This window comes from Penicillium canariense (assembly GCF_028826845.1).
Source record: "Penicillium canariense strain IBT 26290 chromosome Unknown utg000003l_segment0_segment0, whole genome shotgun sequence".
Classification (NCBI taxonomy): Eukaryota; Fungi; Ascomycota; class Eurotiomycetes; order Eurotiales; family Aspergillaceae; genus Penicillium; species Penicillium canariense.
The window spans coordinates 497,710-514,819 of NW_026622730.1; the positions used below are offsets into that span (position 1 = coordinate 497,710).

Below are 17,110 nucleotides of genomic sequence, written 5' to 3' on the forward strand. Positions count from 1 at the left end.
GACTGGCAGAAGGACTGTCTCGGGATGTGTCCTGTTCTATGTGTCGAAATTCAATGCCTCGTCGGAGAGATCGTCGCTCTTGCTGAACTAGGATTCTGCAATGTCTGCTGATGAAATAAAGGTGTGGCACTTGGGAATTTAATCCCATTCTCGTCCTTTTTTTTAAGAGTTTCATTATTCTCCGCGTATCCAATTGTGTTTTTCGTGAATGCTATCAGGGAAGGTCGAACCTTCGTGAAGAGCCATGCCTTCTTCCTCTTCCGCCGCCATAGCCGCCGAGGCTGCCCAAGACCAAGGTCCTACAATTCTAGCCGTCTGTTGGATTCTGGTCCTTTTGCCTGGGCTGATAGTTGGTCTTCGAATATATTGCAAACTCATGCTGAGCAGAGGCTTTGGATGGGATGATTCGGTCATTCTATTAGCTTGGGTGGGTATTCCTGCTTTTAAAGGGCTTTCTTCTTTCGGGCTATGTGTTTTGTTCAGAACGCTAATTGTTGCCTAATAGTCGCTGCTTTTAATCTTCACGGTTATGGTCACTAGATCGGTGCAGCTGGGGGTGATAGGAAAGCATGTCGAGATGATAGAAGACCAATCTGTCGTACCGCACGCCCTCAAGCTGATCTATATTGGATTTGTGATTGTCATCGTGGGCTGTGTTCTTAGCAAGACCTCGTTTGCCATCACTCTCCTGCGCATCGTAACCCGGACGTGGATGAAAGTGCTGCTGTGGTTTATTATCATCACGATGAACGCGATCATGTGGCTCTGCGCCATGTGCTATCTTCTTCAATGCAGGCCGGCGGCTGCATTGTGGAACACAAAACTCATGGCTACGGCTAGCTGCTGGCCGACCGCGGTGTTCGAGACGATTGCGCTCACAGCTGGCGGTATGTCTAACCCTCGTCCTCGGGATCGGTCCCACAGCCTACCCGGCATACTAACGCCACTTCTCTACAGCGTACTCTGGATGTATGGATTTCATTCTTGCGCTTCTCCCCTGGGTGCTACTATGGAATCTACAGATGAAACGTCGTGAGAAGTTCGGTATTGCCATTGCCATGAGCATGGGTGTCTTGTAAGTGCCCATCCACGTTCAGATCTATGGATAAAGAAAACTAACGTGCTATGACAACACAGCGCAGCGGCAACTGCGTTCATCAAGACCTCCAAGCTCGTCAACGTATCCCAGGTTCAAGACTTTACATGCAAGGCCGCCCCTTCTAAATGAATTCATGTCAACGCCTGCTGACACGCTGTAGGGTACTGCTCCAGCATCATCATCTGGGCCTCCGCCGAAACAGGCTGTACTATATTCGCTGCCTCTATTCCCTCTCTCCGAATCATCTTTGTCCGCATGCGATCTAGCTACGACCGAACCGACGAGCCATCCTACGGAAGCTACCAGCTCTCCGGCAAACCCCGCAGTCAGAAGGGGAACCGTCCTTACCAGCCCGACCCATACTGTTATTGTCAGGGTGAAGTAATCTCACTGCCCACTCGAAAGGATGACAGCAGTGAGAAGAGTATCCTCGGTCACAGCGCAGGCATCAAGCAGACACAAGAAGTGTTAGTCACCTATGAAAGGAACTTGGATGAGGAGAGATCGCTGGAGGATCGGGTGGAGGTGTTCCGCGCTGGTCGACGGTCCTAAAATCCAGATTTCCCTTCGTTATACATTGTAAATCTTTTTTGATCAGGCCAGCAAGCTGTGCCTGCAGTCTACCTGTGTGAAAGTTCTGCATTATGGTGGTCTATAATGCCCTTTCGCTTGTTCTTCGGGCTTCTATATCAGAGAAGTATAAATGAACTGCTACTACCGTAACGACGACCCCACGTGTATCATGTTGTTTATTGTTGTCTTAACTGGGGTGAACAGCAAGCGCTGCTAATTAACTCCTACTGATCATACGGGAAATTTCTAGAAATTGTTCCTTCCTGCTGTGAGCGCATCAGCTTCCAAGCAATTTCCAGTATAAAGCTCATTTAGAGGACCACCATGAGGGAGCCAGTCAATGCAGCCACAACAAAAGATGCCATCCCGAACCAGCCATTCACATAAACGGCAGTTGGGCTAACCACATGAGCAGCAGCTCCCTTAGACGTAGATGTGCTGGCGGCGCCCCCAGTAGATGTACCTGTGCCTGTTCCAGCCGTACCAGCAGCCTGGCTAACGAGGGACACGCAACTTCCCGAAGCTTCCTGCGCTGACTGAATCTTGGCTGCGCCCTTGAAATCGCAGGCTGTTTTCACCTTTTTCTGGCTCTGGTAGTAGGCATTGAATGCCACCGACAGCTGGTCCTTGCTAGAGCAGACGCTGTAGGCGCCATAGTCTCCAGCGGTTGCGTTGTGTGCGATGCCTTCACAGATGTGCGCACCATACCCACAGACCTCGGCAAAGAGGTCGCCGTAGTCCTTTGCATCCACCGAGTCGCTGACAACGCATGACAAGGTATCCACCACGCAGGAGCAGAGTTGCTGGTTAGGAGTAGGTGGCAAAGGGCTGGATTCCGCCAGCCAGTTGATGCCGTCGACAGTGGGGCATGCGCGCGGTGAATTGGTGGCGGAGTAGCTAGCACTGTTGGTGCCGGTAGCAGTTGCGCTCTGGATTTCCTTGGAGTAATAGCCAAAGTCGACTTCGGTAGAAACGGAGTTGCCGTCCACAGACACCAGCCCGTAGTCATTGTCAGTCTCGAAGTACATATAGACGATACCACCGCTCCAGACATCGTTCATCTCAGGACCGAAGAGCACAGGCACATCGGTGAACTTGCGAGGCTTCACAGTGTTGCAACCGTACTCCGAGAAGAAGACAGGGATGGAGTAGTTGCTGTATTCATTGGTTCGGTCTTCATATCCAGATGCCTGATAAGTCTGGTCACCACACCATTCGTAGATGTTGTACCCGAAGAAGTCAATGGCACTCGATTGATCTCCACAATTGAGATAGCTTGACAGCAATGTCCGGATGTCTTCTTGATCAGTGGTGGCGTAGCCAATAGCCAGTGTATCCCGGTAGCCCTTGCTCTTAATATACGACTTCATGTCTCTAGCAGCAGCCTTCACAAAGGCCGCGGCATCCGTCTGGTTGGGTGTGCTGACAACCTCGTTACCGGCAAAAAAGCCGATGACATTGTCGTACTTTTGGAAAGCATCGATAACACTTGTGTACCGCTCGTACTGATCAACTGTCCAGACCGGGGAGTCGGCCTCGATAGACACATCAGGCGAGGCCAGATCAGTGATGACATAGATGCCAGCATCGGCCAGCTGCTGCATACAGTCATCATGGTTCTGGGTTGGGTCAACCGTGTACGTTCGGATAACGTTTGTGCGCAACTGGGTGAGGTAGGGAATATCACGCGCACAGCTGGTGGCATTGGCGAGGGGGTCCGTGTAACCCAAGTCGCTGGTCTGGCCAGTGCCATTAGAACCCCCGCCGTTGTAGTTCTCTGCAAATCCGTCAGTATTCATAGTGCGGAGAACTGTCGGCAATCCTCAAAGTACCCTGATAGGCTACGCCTCGAATGTAGCTAGTCTCTCGGTCAGTATCGGGGGCACTCCAGCGGTCCGGCGATTCTCACAATTCGGTTCCATTATTGGAGTAGAAGAACTTGGAGCCCTGAAGGGACAAGGTAATTAGCAACCGGGTCTTTTCGGCACGAACCATGGGACTTGCCTTGATTGCGATGTTTGGGGTACTAGCAATAACTCCCCCAACCAGCAAGGAAGCAGCCGCAATGGCAAACAGCTGCATTGCAAAGTGAACGAGTGTACGGGGAAGCGCGGCGGGAAGTAAGCGAGAGTGCGGAGAAAAGAAGGCGAGGGGCAGAAAGTCGGGGACTCGAGTACCCTTAAAGTGTGAGGCAGCAGCAAAAAAACAAGCACCGCGACTGCAGGACGTGGCATGTAAGCGAAGCCATGCTCATCCAGCCTGACTAGTGTCTCACTTTATCTCCTCTTCGCGATTGGAAGCAACCGGAACCGACGGCTCGAGCGTCCACGGTATAAGCGTCCATAGACCCTCTATGTGGGGCTCCGCTCGACCCTGAATGGACGGACATGTTCAATGTGGCTAGCACGCTATTCTATTTATTGCTCCAAGGAACCCAATGGGGTAAGTCGAAAGAGCTTAGCCTGGCCCTGTTCCAGCGGTTTATTACGGAAGGCACAGGCTCCCGACAACAAGATTTATTACCACGGAAGACCCCCGATGGTCAACGGCTAGAATTTCATGGAATATCTGCCCTCGATTATCATGTCGTAGGATTCATCTCCGGTGAGATAGGGAGACTGACAACGGATAGCATCATTGTTTAATTTCTCACGGTTAGAGCGGTCGTCCACCTCGGTAACGGGAGCTGTTGATAGGCTGGCAATATCAAGAAGAGCAAGCAATACTGCTACAAAATTCATTCTATCGAACGAAATTTTCAGTACTGCAATGATTAAAGCAGAATCTATTGATTCAAAATCTGTTTCATGCGGTAAGGCCCCTGTGCGGGAGCTTCTAGAATGTACCTAGAAACCTGCCTAGTGGAGGCCCTTAGGTCGGGGAATATATATTTCCACGCTTCCGAGATAAAGGTTAGGTACACACATGTGGATGAGTGCGACACCATATTTTAAAGCTGGACTTTCACGAGAAGTGGAGACATTTCAAGCGACTCCATATGTCGCGGTGGCCTGCAGTGAGGCAAATGTTCTTTAAATGGCTTGGATCCCCCGGAAAGGTTACCCAGTGGATTACACTGGAGGCGCAACGTCTAAACTGAAGCCGCGAGGAGCTTGAGAGATTACTTCCATGAAACCCTAACCCACAACATACGATATAATGCTGCAATCACAACAGCACTAGGAATCTTAGCCCAAATTTGAAAGATTCTGCACAGACGCCATGTTTAAATCAAAACAAAAGAACACACACTACTCGCGCCGGTCATTTGGGTTGAATAGGTAGACCAAAGGATATCATTGAATGCAGACTAATTCTATAAGCGAGGGTCATAGTATTTTATACACGAATTCCCCAACAGCATCTTCCTTGCTTGTTTAGATGACTCTATGCAACTCAACGGCATTCTCGGTTTTACCCTGAACGGAGTGCACTGTCACGTTTGATTCCGACCTGTAATCTCTAAGTGAGGGAGTGGGAGGATCCGGCTCCGCCCTTAGCAGCTCCAGCTGATGATCAGACTCCAGCGGCTGATCCATGCTGGCTTGGGGCACGAAAAAGGTAGTGATTAGACCTAAACCTGCCAGACATGTAAGTGCCATAAACACCCCGCGCAGACCGTGCACATAAGATTGCAGGATAATCTCTTCATGTCCAGATCCTGCGGACAGGTCCTTCAAGGGCCCAATGTGAGCCGATATCTCCTGTGCTTTCTGTGCAGGGAAGCCGTGATCTTTCAAGTAATCGGCCATGACGTTTTCCAGCGTCGTGGATCCAACTACAACTCCAACAGCATAACCCATGGTGCGGAAGAAGGTATAGAGAGTGGCAGCGTATGCGACATTTTTGGCAGGCACAACGGCTTGCGCGGCGAAGAGAATGCTGTTGAAGAGAATTCCATGGCCGAGTCCCAGAAGTATCATGGCACCTATCCAGAAGCCTTTCTTTGTCTCCGTGTCCAAACGACAGAGAAGGCCAGTGGCCAAGGCAGACACAACCCAACCTTTCCATTGCGCCCATTTGTATTTGCCGGATTTCGAAATCAATATCGCGGTTATCAGACCAGCTGGAACCATTGTCGCAGAGAGTGCCAGAATTTCGGCCCCGGTCTTTGTTGGAGACAGCTTCTGCACCACCTCAAGGTAGAAGGTAATATAATAGAGAATGCCGAACATCTAGAGTTATATGTTAGACATTTGCTGACTGTGAGTTCATGTTTGATATGGCTTACCGAAATTCCCTGGATGAGTGATGAAAGGTATACTGCGATCGATGCGCGGCTCTTGAGAACAGACAGAGGCAGAAAGGGCCAGCTCGCACCATAGCACTCCCATATTAAGGTACAGCCTATTCCTACTGCTCCAAGACACAGGGGCAGCAAAGTCCGGTAGCTGTTCCATTTGTAGAGAGTTCCACCCCATGACAGACCCATTAAAAAGCAGACCATGCTTGCCGTGAAAAGGAACGAGCCCCCCCAATCAATGTTGCGATAGCTGGCTCGAGTAACTTTCATTTTCCGGAGTGCGAAATAGAGGGCGAGAAATGCAATCAGACAAAATGGAAAGTTGACGTAAAATACCCAGCGCCAACCACCATGGTTTGCTGCATGTTGGGTAAACAGGCCTCCCATCACAGGCCCGATGATAATACCAATTGCGGAGAATAGCTGAACGTAGGCGGTATATTTAGGTCGTTCACGCAAAGGGAATATATCCGTCATAACAATCATCGGGAGAGGGATGAGGCCGCCACCCCCGATGCCTTGAATTGTCCGACCGGCGAGAATGGTTGCCATATTGTTGGCGACGGCTCCAACCACTGACCCGATCGCAAAGAGGGTAATTGAGAGTAGAAGGATAGAGCGACGGCCGTATACATCGGAAAGGGCGCACAGAAAAGGTTGGAGGGCGGCACAGGGCAGTAGGTAGGCTGTTCCCACCCAGAAGGTATCGGTTGAATTCCCGTGCAAGTCTTTTGCTATAGTCTGAATTCGTTAGCTGAAAGCGCGACACAGTTGTGGGGGCCATAGATCTCACTGGCAGGACTGGAGGGAAAACGGTTGAATCGAAGGCGCTCAGAAAGCTGACGATGGACAAGGAAACTATCACAACCAGCCTGTGTCGACCGACATGTCCGTCGGGTGGTCCGAAGTCCATGGTGAGGGTTAGTAGGTCGACAATCGAAAACGAATCCGAGTGAAGTCCAAAAGGCAGTAATTTGGCGCGACGGATGTTACCAGATTTGACGCGCGCCATTTGCCCCTAGCTGAGCTGTTTGTGATCCTCGGAGGAGTTCGTCATTTCTACATTTCTGGAAACGTTCAGGCACGTACTCGGGCCTACCAAGATCTAAGATGAACCCACCAGGTAGCCCCTAGTGCAGGGGGGCTGCCACGACGGGGGGAATACAGCAAGGGGCTGCAGGCGGGGAAGATTTTCGGAGATCGTGCCAGGTACTAGCAAGTGAGGTGTTGTGCAGCACCGTTGGTCATGCCTGGCAGAAGACTTAGAGGAATGCAGAGGGCCGAGTTGATAGGTCAGATACCATATTCGAAGCCCCCTTGCTGATATCTCCTTTCCGCGCGGACGATCGTTGCTGACATCACGCCTGTTTCAAGGTCAAGAATGCTCCCAGGGCTAGCGTTTGCCACTCTCTTTTCTATGCAAGTATCCAGGAGTTGATTTCGCTATGATCGCTGTAAATTATCAAAGCGAACCGCACAATGCTCAACCATACTTTTCCGTCTATCACAACTCTGAGACCATGGTCCGAATGATCTTCACCACTTCGGTCACGGTCTGTGCATCTCGGGGAATAATGTGGCCGCCACCATGATCGAACAGGTCTGCAGTGTCTGGATCACACACATTGTAGAGCGCCATAGTTCCGCTGATCATAGCGTCCTGGGTCCCCATAATATGGACGGTTGGAATAGAAATGAGTTGCCCATCTTCATCCTGGAGCAAGTACCGGCCAGTGGCCGAATCCATTGGAGGCATTCCCGCCATGAAGATGGCACATTTGAGACGAGGAACTCGGCCGGTTGCTTTCTCGCGTTTGCCCTCCTCTACAATGAGGGAGGCAGCGATGCCCGCTCCTTCTGAAAACCCGATGATCCCTTCAATCGCTGGATCTTGATCGATTTGGTCCAATAGAGGATCCAACACGGATTTTGCATCCTTGGTCTTCCATAGCCCGGCAGAATTGTAAAATTTTCTTATGGCATCTTCAGGGCTTCCTTCCTGACCAAGTGTTCGAATCGGGTAGGAAGCAACCTGAGGATCACCATCTATGAATGTGAAGTTGGGAGGGGGGCCAAAGAACCCTTCGAATTCGGGAGGCACTGTGACTGGGTTTTTACCCTGCGTATAGACAAAGCTGGTTGTTTCTCCATCCTTGTTGAGATCGGACAGGATGGGCTCTAGAGAAAGCGCAATCAGTAACGTAGTTTCCAAAGATTTCCTTCCAGCCTTGCAATCGGGCGCAATCGGGAGGCTTACCCAGTTGTATTTCCAATGTCTTGGATCCCCGGAAAGCGGGAGTTAGCGCATCATTATGGTTGATTCGAAAAGTAAACGCAGACTGACTTTGGCATTGCAAAGGCCTCCTGGTAAACAGAAAAACCGCATGGCTCTCAATGGCTCCAGAAACGTTTTATAAAGTAACGTTTGGCCATTCGCTCCGTCGTCGCAGTTTAAATAATCGGCGCATGAATCAGGAAGATAAGAATCTCATGGTTGTCACCTTGTCGGCCACTTCACCCTTCCTTACATCCCAAGTCCGGAGTCCGATGTGTCTGTTGGTCCTGGCCGTCCTGCAGGGGGTAGATGATTTGATTACGCTAGCCCAACAATGCTTTTCACGTACCTTACAGTAATCTTTCACCGTCCGAGAGCGTTGTGGCTTGTTGTTTCCTGCACGTCGGCTCTAGTTCAGCGCGTCCCCACATACCAGATACACGATGATGGATCTTTTACTTCGCTGGCCCTGACGTAAAATGCCAGGAACATGACCTGCGAACCCCTTCGCCCCCCCGGCGCCCGTCGTAAATCGGATACAGCTGATGTGTCCGAAAGACCGACCGTGATTTTTCCATGTCGAGAAATCATTTTCCTTTTTCCCTCGATCGCGGCAGTCTCCTATGATTTAGTAGCAACTGGAGTCGCCCTTCCAGCGGACTGCATTTTACACATCTACTACCAGCCGCTCCTTTTCAGAGAATTTCTCTCTTTGCTTTTATTTTGCACATATGAGTGACACGCCAGATTCTAACCCCAAAATGTCGACCGATAATGAGGCTAAGCCGATGCCTGTCGCCATCGTGGGTATGGCCTGCAGATTACCTGGCCAAGTAAGTAGTTTGGAATCATTCTGGGAATTATGTTCGCGTGGTCGAAGTGGATGGTCAGAAATGCCCGAGAGTCGCTTTAATGCGGCTGGTTTCTACCACCCAAATCCAGACCGTACAGGATGCTTCAACCCGAAAGGCGGTCACTTTTTGGACGAAGATGTTGCTTTTTTTGACGCCCCCTTCTTCAATATCACGGTACAAGAAGCGCGCTCCCTCGATCCACAGCAACGACTACTTCTCGAATGTTCATATGAGGCGCTGGAAAATGGCGGAATTACGAAACAATATCTTCAAGGTCGCGATGTTGGAGTTTTTGTCGGCGGTTCACCATCGGACTACGAAGTCAACAACCTTCGTGATACTGCGACCATTCCTATGCATCAGACTACGGGTTGCGCAACGTCTCTGCAGTCGAACCGTATCTCCTACTACTTTGATTTAAAAGGTCCCAGCATGACCGTGGAGACGGCATGTTCATCAAGCTTAACTGCCTTGCACCTAGCATGCCAGAGCCTCCGATCCAAAGAATGTTCGACGGCCTTGGTCGGTGGGTGCCACGTTAACCTGCTACCGGATACATTCGCTTCGATGTCTCTTTCTCGGTAAGTCGGAAATCTATATGGGGGATAATTATTCGGAACCACCTCGTTCTAACGATTGAATTCGATAAAGGCTGTTTTCAGAGAGCGGAAAGAGCTTCCCTTTTGACCAGCAATCCAAGTCGCAGACAGTGAACGGGTATGGCCGTGGCGAAGGTGTGGGTTGTCTGGTGTTGAAGCCACTACAAGATGCAGTGGATGCGGGTGATGCGATCCGAGCCGTGATTCTGAACACCGGTGTGAATCAAGATGGTCGAACTCGAGGCATCACCATGCCAAACAGCGTATCCCAAGAAGAACTTATACGCAGAGTTTATCAACAAGCACAGATTGACCCCGGCGAAACCGGATTTGTCGAAGCGCATGGAACGGGGACGACTGTTGGCGATCCGGCCGAAGCAAGGGCTTTATCGGCTGTTTTTTGTGAAGGGCGGAATCGGAAAAGCCCCCTCCTGATAGGCTCTGTGAAATCAAATATCGGACACACCGAGGGGGCGAGCGGAATTGTGGCTGTGATTAAAACCGCCTTGATGTTGGAGAGAGGATTTGTTCTACCGAATTGTGGTGTGACCGAACCCAACGACGAGATCCCAATGAAAGATTGGAATTTAAAGGTTGGCACTCTCAGAGTTCCATATCGTAATAGACTCGCTCATGTTTTATTTAGGTTCCCAAGAAGGTCGCACCCTGGCCCAGAGGGAAGGAATATGCCAGTGTCAACAACTTTGGCTATGGAGGTACCAATGCTCATGTTATCATGGGAAAGGCACCGAAGATTCAATCCCTGAAGAAGACATCTGATGCCCGACTGCAAGAGGGCTCAATCGATAAAATGAAGGAGCAATCTGCGGCACGCTATGTGTACACACTCTCAGGACCTAACAAAAGAGCAGTTGGGGCGCTGGCCAAAAACGTGGCAACTTACCTGGAAAAGCATCCAGATGCCTTTGATGCCTTTGTCATGAGCAATCTTGCATACACATTGGGTCAAAGGCGCAGCTTATTTCCGTGGAGGGCGGCTGTCTCTGCCTCCACTAGCAAAGAGCTGATCGCACTTCTGTCAGCCGACCTGGAACCATTCAATGTCTCTGAAGAACCTTCCGTCTCTTTGGTATTCACGGGCCAGGGTGCTCAGTGGTATGGGATGGGCCAGGAACTATTGGAAGTTTCGCCAGTATTTGCTGGGACATTGCAGAATGTGGACAGGATCCTCAAGGCTTTGAAGAGTGGATTTTCGATTATTGGTGAGTGAGATCACGGGGACAAGGCCAACATGGAATTTTCAATGAGAAAAGCTGGTTTGACTGACGTTGCAACAGATGAGCTACGCAAGGATTCATCCAACAGCTCCCTCTATGAGCCATACCTCAGTCAGCCGGCCTGCACAGCTCTTCAGGTTGCATTGGTTGACCTTCTTTGCTCCTGGGGTATCTCTCCTCTCTCGGTTATCGGCCACTCCAGCGGAGAAATCGCAGCTGCCTATGCCGCCGGTATCCTCACCATCGAGCAATGTGTACGTATTGCATATGCTCGCGGTGCAGCAGCACAAGCTCTGAAGAACGATCCACGGCAAATCGAAGGAATGATGATGGTGGCTGGAGCCAGCCCGACAAGACTCCAGCCATTCATAGACGAGATTGCAGGAGGCTGTGCCGTGATCGCATGTATCAACAGTGAATCAAGCGTGACTATCTCTGGCGATGCGGATTCAATCACCAGACTCGATGCCATTCTGAGTAAACAGGACATATTCACTCGAAAACTTCGCACTGGAGTTGCCTATCACTCACCCCACATGAAGCAAATTGCTGGGAGCTATAGGGGGCTCATGGGAAAAATTGTGCCACGAGAGTCGACAATTCCTTTCCACTCTACTGTTCGAGGCCAGCTTGTTGATGCCACTTCCCTGACTGAAGATTACTGGATTCAAAATCTCACTTCCCCAGTCTTGTTCTCGCAAGGCTTGCAAAGTTTGATTACAGAATGCAACACCGGTGCCAGCAAACGGACCCACATCCTCATCGAGATCGGGCCTCATCCTGCCTTGCAATCTCCCATTCAAACCATTACTCGACAAGATTCAAGAGATACGGACTTCCAGTACCTTCCAAGCATCAAGCGCCATACGAATTCCGTGGATGCTATTCAAGCCCTCGCTGGGGCCCTGTTTTCCAGGGGAGTTTCAGTCGATTTAGGTGCCGTCAATGTGTTTGCTGCCTTTGGAAAACATCCTCAGCTTTTGACAAACCTCCTGAACTATCCATGGGACCACTCCACTAGACTTTGGCACGATTCGCGCATATCCCACAATTCAAGCCATCCTCAATTCCCTCGAAATGACATTTTGGGTAGTTTCTCCGTTGAGAATATCGACCTGGAGCCGCGATGGAGAAACATCATACGCGCCGACGATCTACCCTGGGTCCGGCAGCACAAGGTCCACGGTAATTCCGTGTACCCGATGACTGGATTCTTATCCATGGCGGTTGAAGGTGTTGCGCAGTTGGCACACTTGCAAAATATCCAGCTCGATTGCGTGGAAATGCGCGACGTAAAAATGCAACGGATGCTCGTGCTGCCTGATACTTCCCCGGTGGAAGTCATGCTGTCTATGAAAATACATAATGGGACCTCCATGGCTCATGGAGCTTGGTATGAGTTCTGGACATACTCCTGGGCGGATGGCAGAGGATGGGATGAGCATTGTCGCGGTTTCGTCATCGCTAGAGGCCCCGAGCGATCGAACCCTGTGAATGAGGCCAAACTTGCCCTTGCTCGGAATCTTTCTGCTTTCAGTGAGGAATGCACCCAACACCTGAACTTGACGGAGATTTACGCCAACATTGCAGCTACTGTGCTTAGCTATGGACCCCTTTTCCGTGAATTTTCGAGTATTTCTCTGAGCGGAGATGGGAGGTCGACAGCAAATGCACGTGTGCCAGACACCAAGAGCTGCATGCCCTTTGGATACGAGACTAGGTGTTTGGTGCATCCCGTAACATTGGATATGTTCCTGCAGCAGTTCTGGTTTTTCAGTGGATTTGATAAACCTGGGCCCAACTTTTCTTATCTCGCGGACTCGGTCAAACACATGCTGATTCCACTCAATGATTCCGTTGATATCGGAACCCAGTTCAAGCTGTACACCACCCAAGACCGCAGGCCTACTAATGGAGAAAACGTGAGCTATAGTGTTTTGGGGGTTATAACGGAGACTGGTGAGCCTTGGATTACAGTCAATGGGTTCACTGCAACACGCATCAATGACGCCCCAGATACGTTCGACACTAATGTCCAAAGGTCTCTATGTTATAAAGAGCACTTCGAGCCTTGCTTTGACCTGTTGGAGGCATCTGGAGCCACACTACTTCAACATTCGAATGCCAACCGCAGATGTGCAGTTGAACAGATGCGTCTTTTGGAGCAAGTTTCACATTACTATATTAGCCGTGCGCTACTTGATTTACCGCAGAAGCTTCCGACCTTGCTACTCCACCACCAGTTGCTTTACCGCTGGATGCAGAAGGTGTGTCCGTACCCTTCTGAATCGGTCAGAATATGTGACAGCGAGACGATTGAATTGGTTCGGGCGATGAACGCTGCAGGCCAGCTATCCTGCAAGATTGGTGAAAACCTGCCCAGTATTCTCCAGGGTAATCAGGAAGCACTGTCCATCATGGTTGAAGATGATCTTCTGAACCGTTATTACGAGAGTCTGGATGGCTACCGTCAGAGTTACCGGAACGCAGTCCTCTGTGTTGAAAAGATGGCTCATCAAAATCCCCACATGGACATTCTTGAGATTGGTGCTGGTACTGGATCAGCGACATTGCCCATCCTGGAAGGTTTCGGTGGCAAGAACGGAGAGAGCACACCGCGCTTCCATCATTTCACCTACACGGATATCTCAACAGGTTTCTTTGAGAAGGCGAAGGAAAAGTTCCATGACTGGGATTCCCTCATGTCTTATCAAAGCCTCGACATCACGAAGGATCCAGTTGAGCAAGGATACGCCGCCAAATCCTACGATCTGATCATTGCCTGTAACGTTTTGCATGCCACCCCCCGTATTGGCGAGACTGTGGCAAATGCGCGCAAGCTTTTAAGGCCGGGCGGAAAACTTCTTCTGATTGAAGAGACGATCATGCATCAAAGACTTTTCTTGTTCGCCTGTCTTCCCGGGTGGTGGGCAAGTCAAGACGGAAGACATGCCAACGGTCCCCTCCTAGCTCAACAGGAGTGGGATGCTGTTCTCAAGGATAACGGCTTTTCTGGAGTCGATCTTTGCCTCGAGGATTTCCCTGGTGCATTCGAAGCATCCAATTGCATGATGGTTTCCACTGCTGCCGGTGGTCGGACCACGACACAGCATGATGTTGTCATTGTTGACCATGGGATGCTGAACACCATTCCAACTGGCGCTTTGATTGACAGTCTCAAGGATATAACTGGTCTCGCTCCCAGTGTCACGCAGTTGGATCAGGTGGATGCGAGCGGCAAAATTTGCGTGTTTATCGGCGAGATTGGTCAAAGCCTTCTCTCTGGTTTGACCACGAAACATTTCCCTGCAGTCCAGCGACTGATCACAACTGCGAAGGGGCTGTTGTGGGTTACTGGACACAAGGATTCGGCTTCACAGCAAGCTGATCTAAAGATGATTCTCGGCTTGGCTCGCACTGTGAGAAATGAAACAGGCCTTCCATTCGCCACATTGGACCTCGGCAACCTCAACAGCATTTCGGGCAAGGATATCGTGCGTCATATCAAACATGTCTTCAAGGGAGTCTTCATTCCATCTTCCCAGTCAGTTCTTATGAATGGAGACCGGGAATTCACTCTTCGAAATGGAGAAGTCTGTGTCTCCCGCTTGGTGAAAGATCCTGTCATGAACTTGAGCATGCTCCAAGAAGCAGGAAAAGCGCCTCCGCAGCTCCAGAAATTCCAGCAAGATGGGAGACCGCTCACGCTAAAACTGACCGATGTTGGTGCTTTGGACGGATTCTTGTTCACCGATGATCCCACTAAGAGTGCACCTCTGCGAAAGGGGTTCATCGAGCTCCAGGTTTGCTACACGGGTCTCAATTTCAGGGACATCATGACCGTCATGGGAGAGGTCCCTGGATCCGAGATTGGTGCCGAATGCAGTGGTATTGTGACCGCCGTTGGTACCGGAGTTCACGACTTTAGGGTTGGAGATCGTGTGTGCGCTATGTTCAGTGGATGCTTTTCGAATTACATTCACTGTCCTGCGACCAATGCTTGGAAGATTCCCTTGGGGGTGTCTCTGAATGTTGCCGCCACTATTCCTGTGACTTTTTGTACAGCCTACTACTCCATGGTGGACGTGGCCCGAGTCGAGCCTGGGGAGAATGTGTTAATCCACTCAGCAGCTGGAGGCCTTGGACAAGCAGCCATTCTTCTTGCGCAGTCCATCGGTGCCAAAGTGTTTGCCACCGTAAGTACTCAGGAGAAGAAAGAATTTCTCATGAAAACATACGGCTTGAGCGGGGACCAGATATTCTACAGCAGAGATACTGGATTTGGGCAAGCTATCCGGCATGCAACACAAGGGCGTGGTGTTGACGTCGTCCTGAATTCTCTAAGTGGAGATTTCCTCCGAGTTTCCTTTGAAACTTTAGCTCCATTTGGTCGTTTCGTTGAACTTGGAAAGAGAGACTTCTTGCAAAACTCACGACTAGAAATGTCCCATTTCTTGAACAACGTCTCGGTTTCTTCGGTGGATCTGGTTCTTGTTATGCAACGCAAGCCAAAACTTTTGAAAAGACTTCTTGGAGACGTCTTCCAGCAATTTTCTGAGGATGTCTTCTGCCGACCACCCTGGCCTATTACCTCTTACTCTATTTCAGAGACGGAAGATGCTTTCCGTGAGATGCGAACAGGCCGTCAAATTGGCAAGATTGTTATCGAAATGAAGGCAGATTCATTGGTGAAGGTATGTTTCTTCCGGTTTTGTCGGTCAGAGAAGTATCATGGCTATCCCACAATTCGTCAAGTTCATCATGGCTTCGACTAGTCCGTCGACCTGATCTTCTAACGAATTCTTTTTAAATAGGTTCATCCGCCAACTCGATCTGATTCTCTTGTTCGCCAAAACGCAACATACATCATTGTCGGTGGCAATCGAGGCATCGGCCTGAACATCACTTCCTGGCTAGCGGAGAAGGGGGCGCGGCATTTGCTGATCGTATCCCGCTCTGGTCTGGTGGGTGAGGAGGCACAGAATGCAATTATCAGACTCATCAATCAAGGAGTGACAGTCAAGGTGTGCCAATGTAACGTTGGGGCCAAAGAGGAAATGGAGACTCGGCTGAAGAGTATCTTGTCGGAACTTCCGCCAGTTCGGGGTGTTATCTACGGTGCCATGATTCTGCGGGTGAGTACTACGTTTGCCTATCATCTCTTGCCTGCTGCCTATTCCAGATCTAACCTTTTGGCTAGGATGTTCCCTTCGAGAAAATGGAGTATGCCGATTACAGTTCAGTGGTCCAGACACGGGTTCAAGGACTTTGGAATGTTCATCATACGCTGGCGTCCCTTGGTCAGAATCTTGATTTCCTAATCAATCTCTCCTCGGTGGCCGGTGTCATTGGAAATCTCACGCAAGCCGCGTACGCTGCCAGTGGAACATTTATGGACGGCTTTGCTGAGTCCATGAACACCGTTGGTCTACCATGTACCACCATCGACCTTGCGCCTGTTCGTGACGTGGGATATCTCGCCAATGATCAAAAGACCCAGGATATCGTTCAAGGCACTTTTGGTGGAAGCTGGCTTGACGCAGAAGATATCCACGGCCTTCTTGCAAGTGCCATCAAGGGTGTCATGAAGGAATCCTGCAACAACCACTGCATCACGGGCCTCGATTCTGTCCAAGCATCAAGCGTAACTGCTGGTCAGGCTTGGTCGCAAGATCAGAGGTTCGCACAGTTGGTCCGCGCGGCGGCTGTTTCCGCATGTTCCAAATCTGCAGATCGGTTGAGCGATCTCGCGTCGGAAAGTCCTGCGAAAGCATTACAGCAAGCCCAAGACCTCACACAAGGTCAGGATATCATCGCACAGGCCCTACTGAAGAAGCTTTGTGGTCTCTTAATGCTCTCATTGGAGGATGTCGATGTATCTAAGCCGATCTCTGCCTTTGGGCTGGACTCCCTTGTGGCCATCGAGGTCCGACATTGGATATCGCGCGAATTCGAGGCCAGCCTCCAGCTCTTGGAGATTTTGGCCAGCGATTCGGTTAGTGGGTTGGCCGGTACGATTTTGCATAAATCCGGCGCCCTCCCGGACGGTCTCAAATCCTCAGATGCGAACGGGAAATCCTGAGTCTTTCCCAACAAGATGAGTTTATGATTTTCACCGCGACTTGGTTTACATCCGGCATACTTTGGAGTTTTTTCATATACTTTTTCATCGAAAACAAAGCAGTTCTTCCATTCACCTACCTTCGCAAGGGTAACAGTAACAAAAGGA

General features: G+C 50.3%; 6 protein-coding genes across 6 annotated transcripts; 3 read left to right on the forward strand and 3 right to left on the reverse strand.

Annotated features, from left to right (window-relative positions):
* Positions 1-505: 505 nt before the first annotated feature.
* On the forward strand, positions 506-1,228 carry N7482_005023 (uncharacterized protein; the record flags this gene model as incomplete). Its single annotated transcript, XM_056687148.1, has 3 exons — positions 506-887; positions 958-1,075; positions 1,138-1,228. Coding segments are annotated over 3 exons (591 nt in total), but the record flags the coding sequence as incomplete, so codon positions are not given.
* A 126-nt stretch (positions 1,229-1,354) lies between these two features.
* On the forward strand, positions 1,355-1,651 carry N7482_005024 (uncharacterized protein; the record flags this gene model as incomplete). The annotated part of the gene is made up of 1 exon (XM_056687149.1): positions 1,355-1,651. One exon carries the CDS (start codon positions 1,355-1,357, stop codon positions 1,649-1,651), a length of 297 nt encoding a protein of 98 aa, XP_056542704.1.
* A 332-nt stretch (positions 1,652-1,983) lies between these two features.
* Positions 1,984-3,754, reverse strand: N7482_005025 (glycoside hydrolase family 72 protein; the record flags this gene model as incomplete). The annotated part of the gene is made up of 3 exons (XM_056687150.1): positions 1,984-3,449; positions 3,505-3,530; positions 3,582-3,754. The coding sequence occupies 3 exons, from the start codon at positions 3,752-3,754 to the stop codon at positions 1,984-1,986; spliced, it is 1,665 nt and encodes a 554-aa protein (XP_056542705.1).
* Positions 3,755-5,049: 1,295 nt separating this feature from the next.
* N7482_005026 (uncharacterized protein) lies at positions 5,050-6,927 on the reverse strand (the record flags this gene model as incomplete). Its single annotated transcript, XM_056687151.1, has 3 exons — positions 5,050-5,847; positions 5,904-6,656; positions 6,709-6,927. 3 exons carry the CDS (start codon positions 6,925-6,927, stop codon positions 5,050-5,052), a joined length of 1,770 nt encoding a protein of 589 aa, XP_056542706.1.
* A 492-nt stretch (positions 6,928-7,419) lies between these two features.
* Positions 7,420-8,301, reverse strand: N7482_005027 (uncharacterized protein; the record flags this gene model as incomplete). The annotated part of the gene is made up of 2 exons (XM_056687152.1): positions 7,420-8,093; positions 8,256-8,301. The coding sequence occupies 2 exons, from the start codon at positions 8,299-8,301 to the stop codon at positions 7,420-7,422; spliced, it is 720 nt and encodes a 239-aa protein (XP_056542707.1).
* A 575-nt stretch (positions 8,302-8,876) lies between these two features.
* N7482_005028 (uncharacterized protein) lies at positions 8,877-16,963 on the forward strand (the record flags this gene model as incomplete). The annotated part of the gene is made up of 6 exons (XM_056687153.1): positions 8,877-9,625; positions 9,696-10,236; positions 10,290-10,866; positions 10,942-15,575; positions 15,696-16,016; positions 16,082-16,963. Coding segments are annotated over 6 exons (7,704 nt in total), but the record flags the coding sequence as incomplete, so codon positions are not given.
* Between the last annotated feature and the right edge of the window lie 147 nt (positions 16,964-17,110).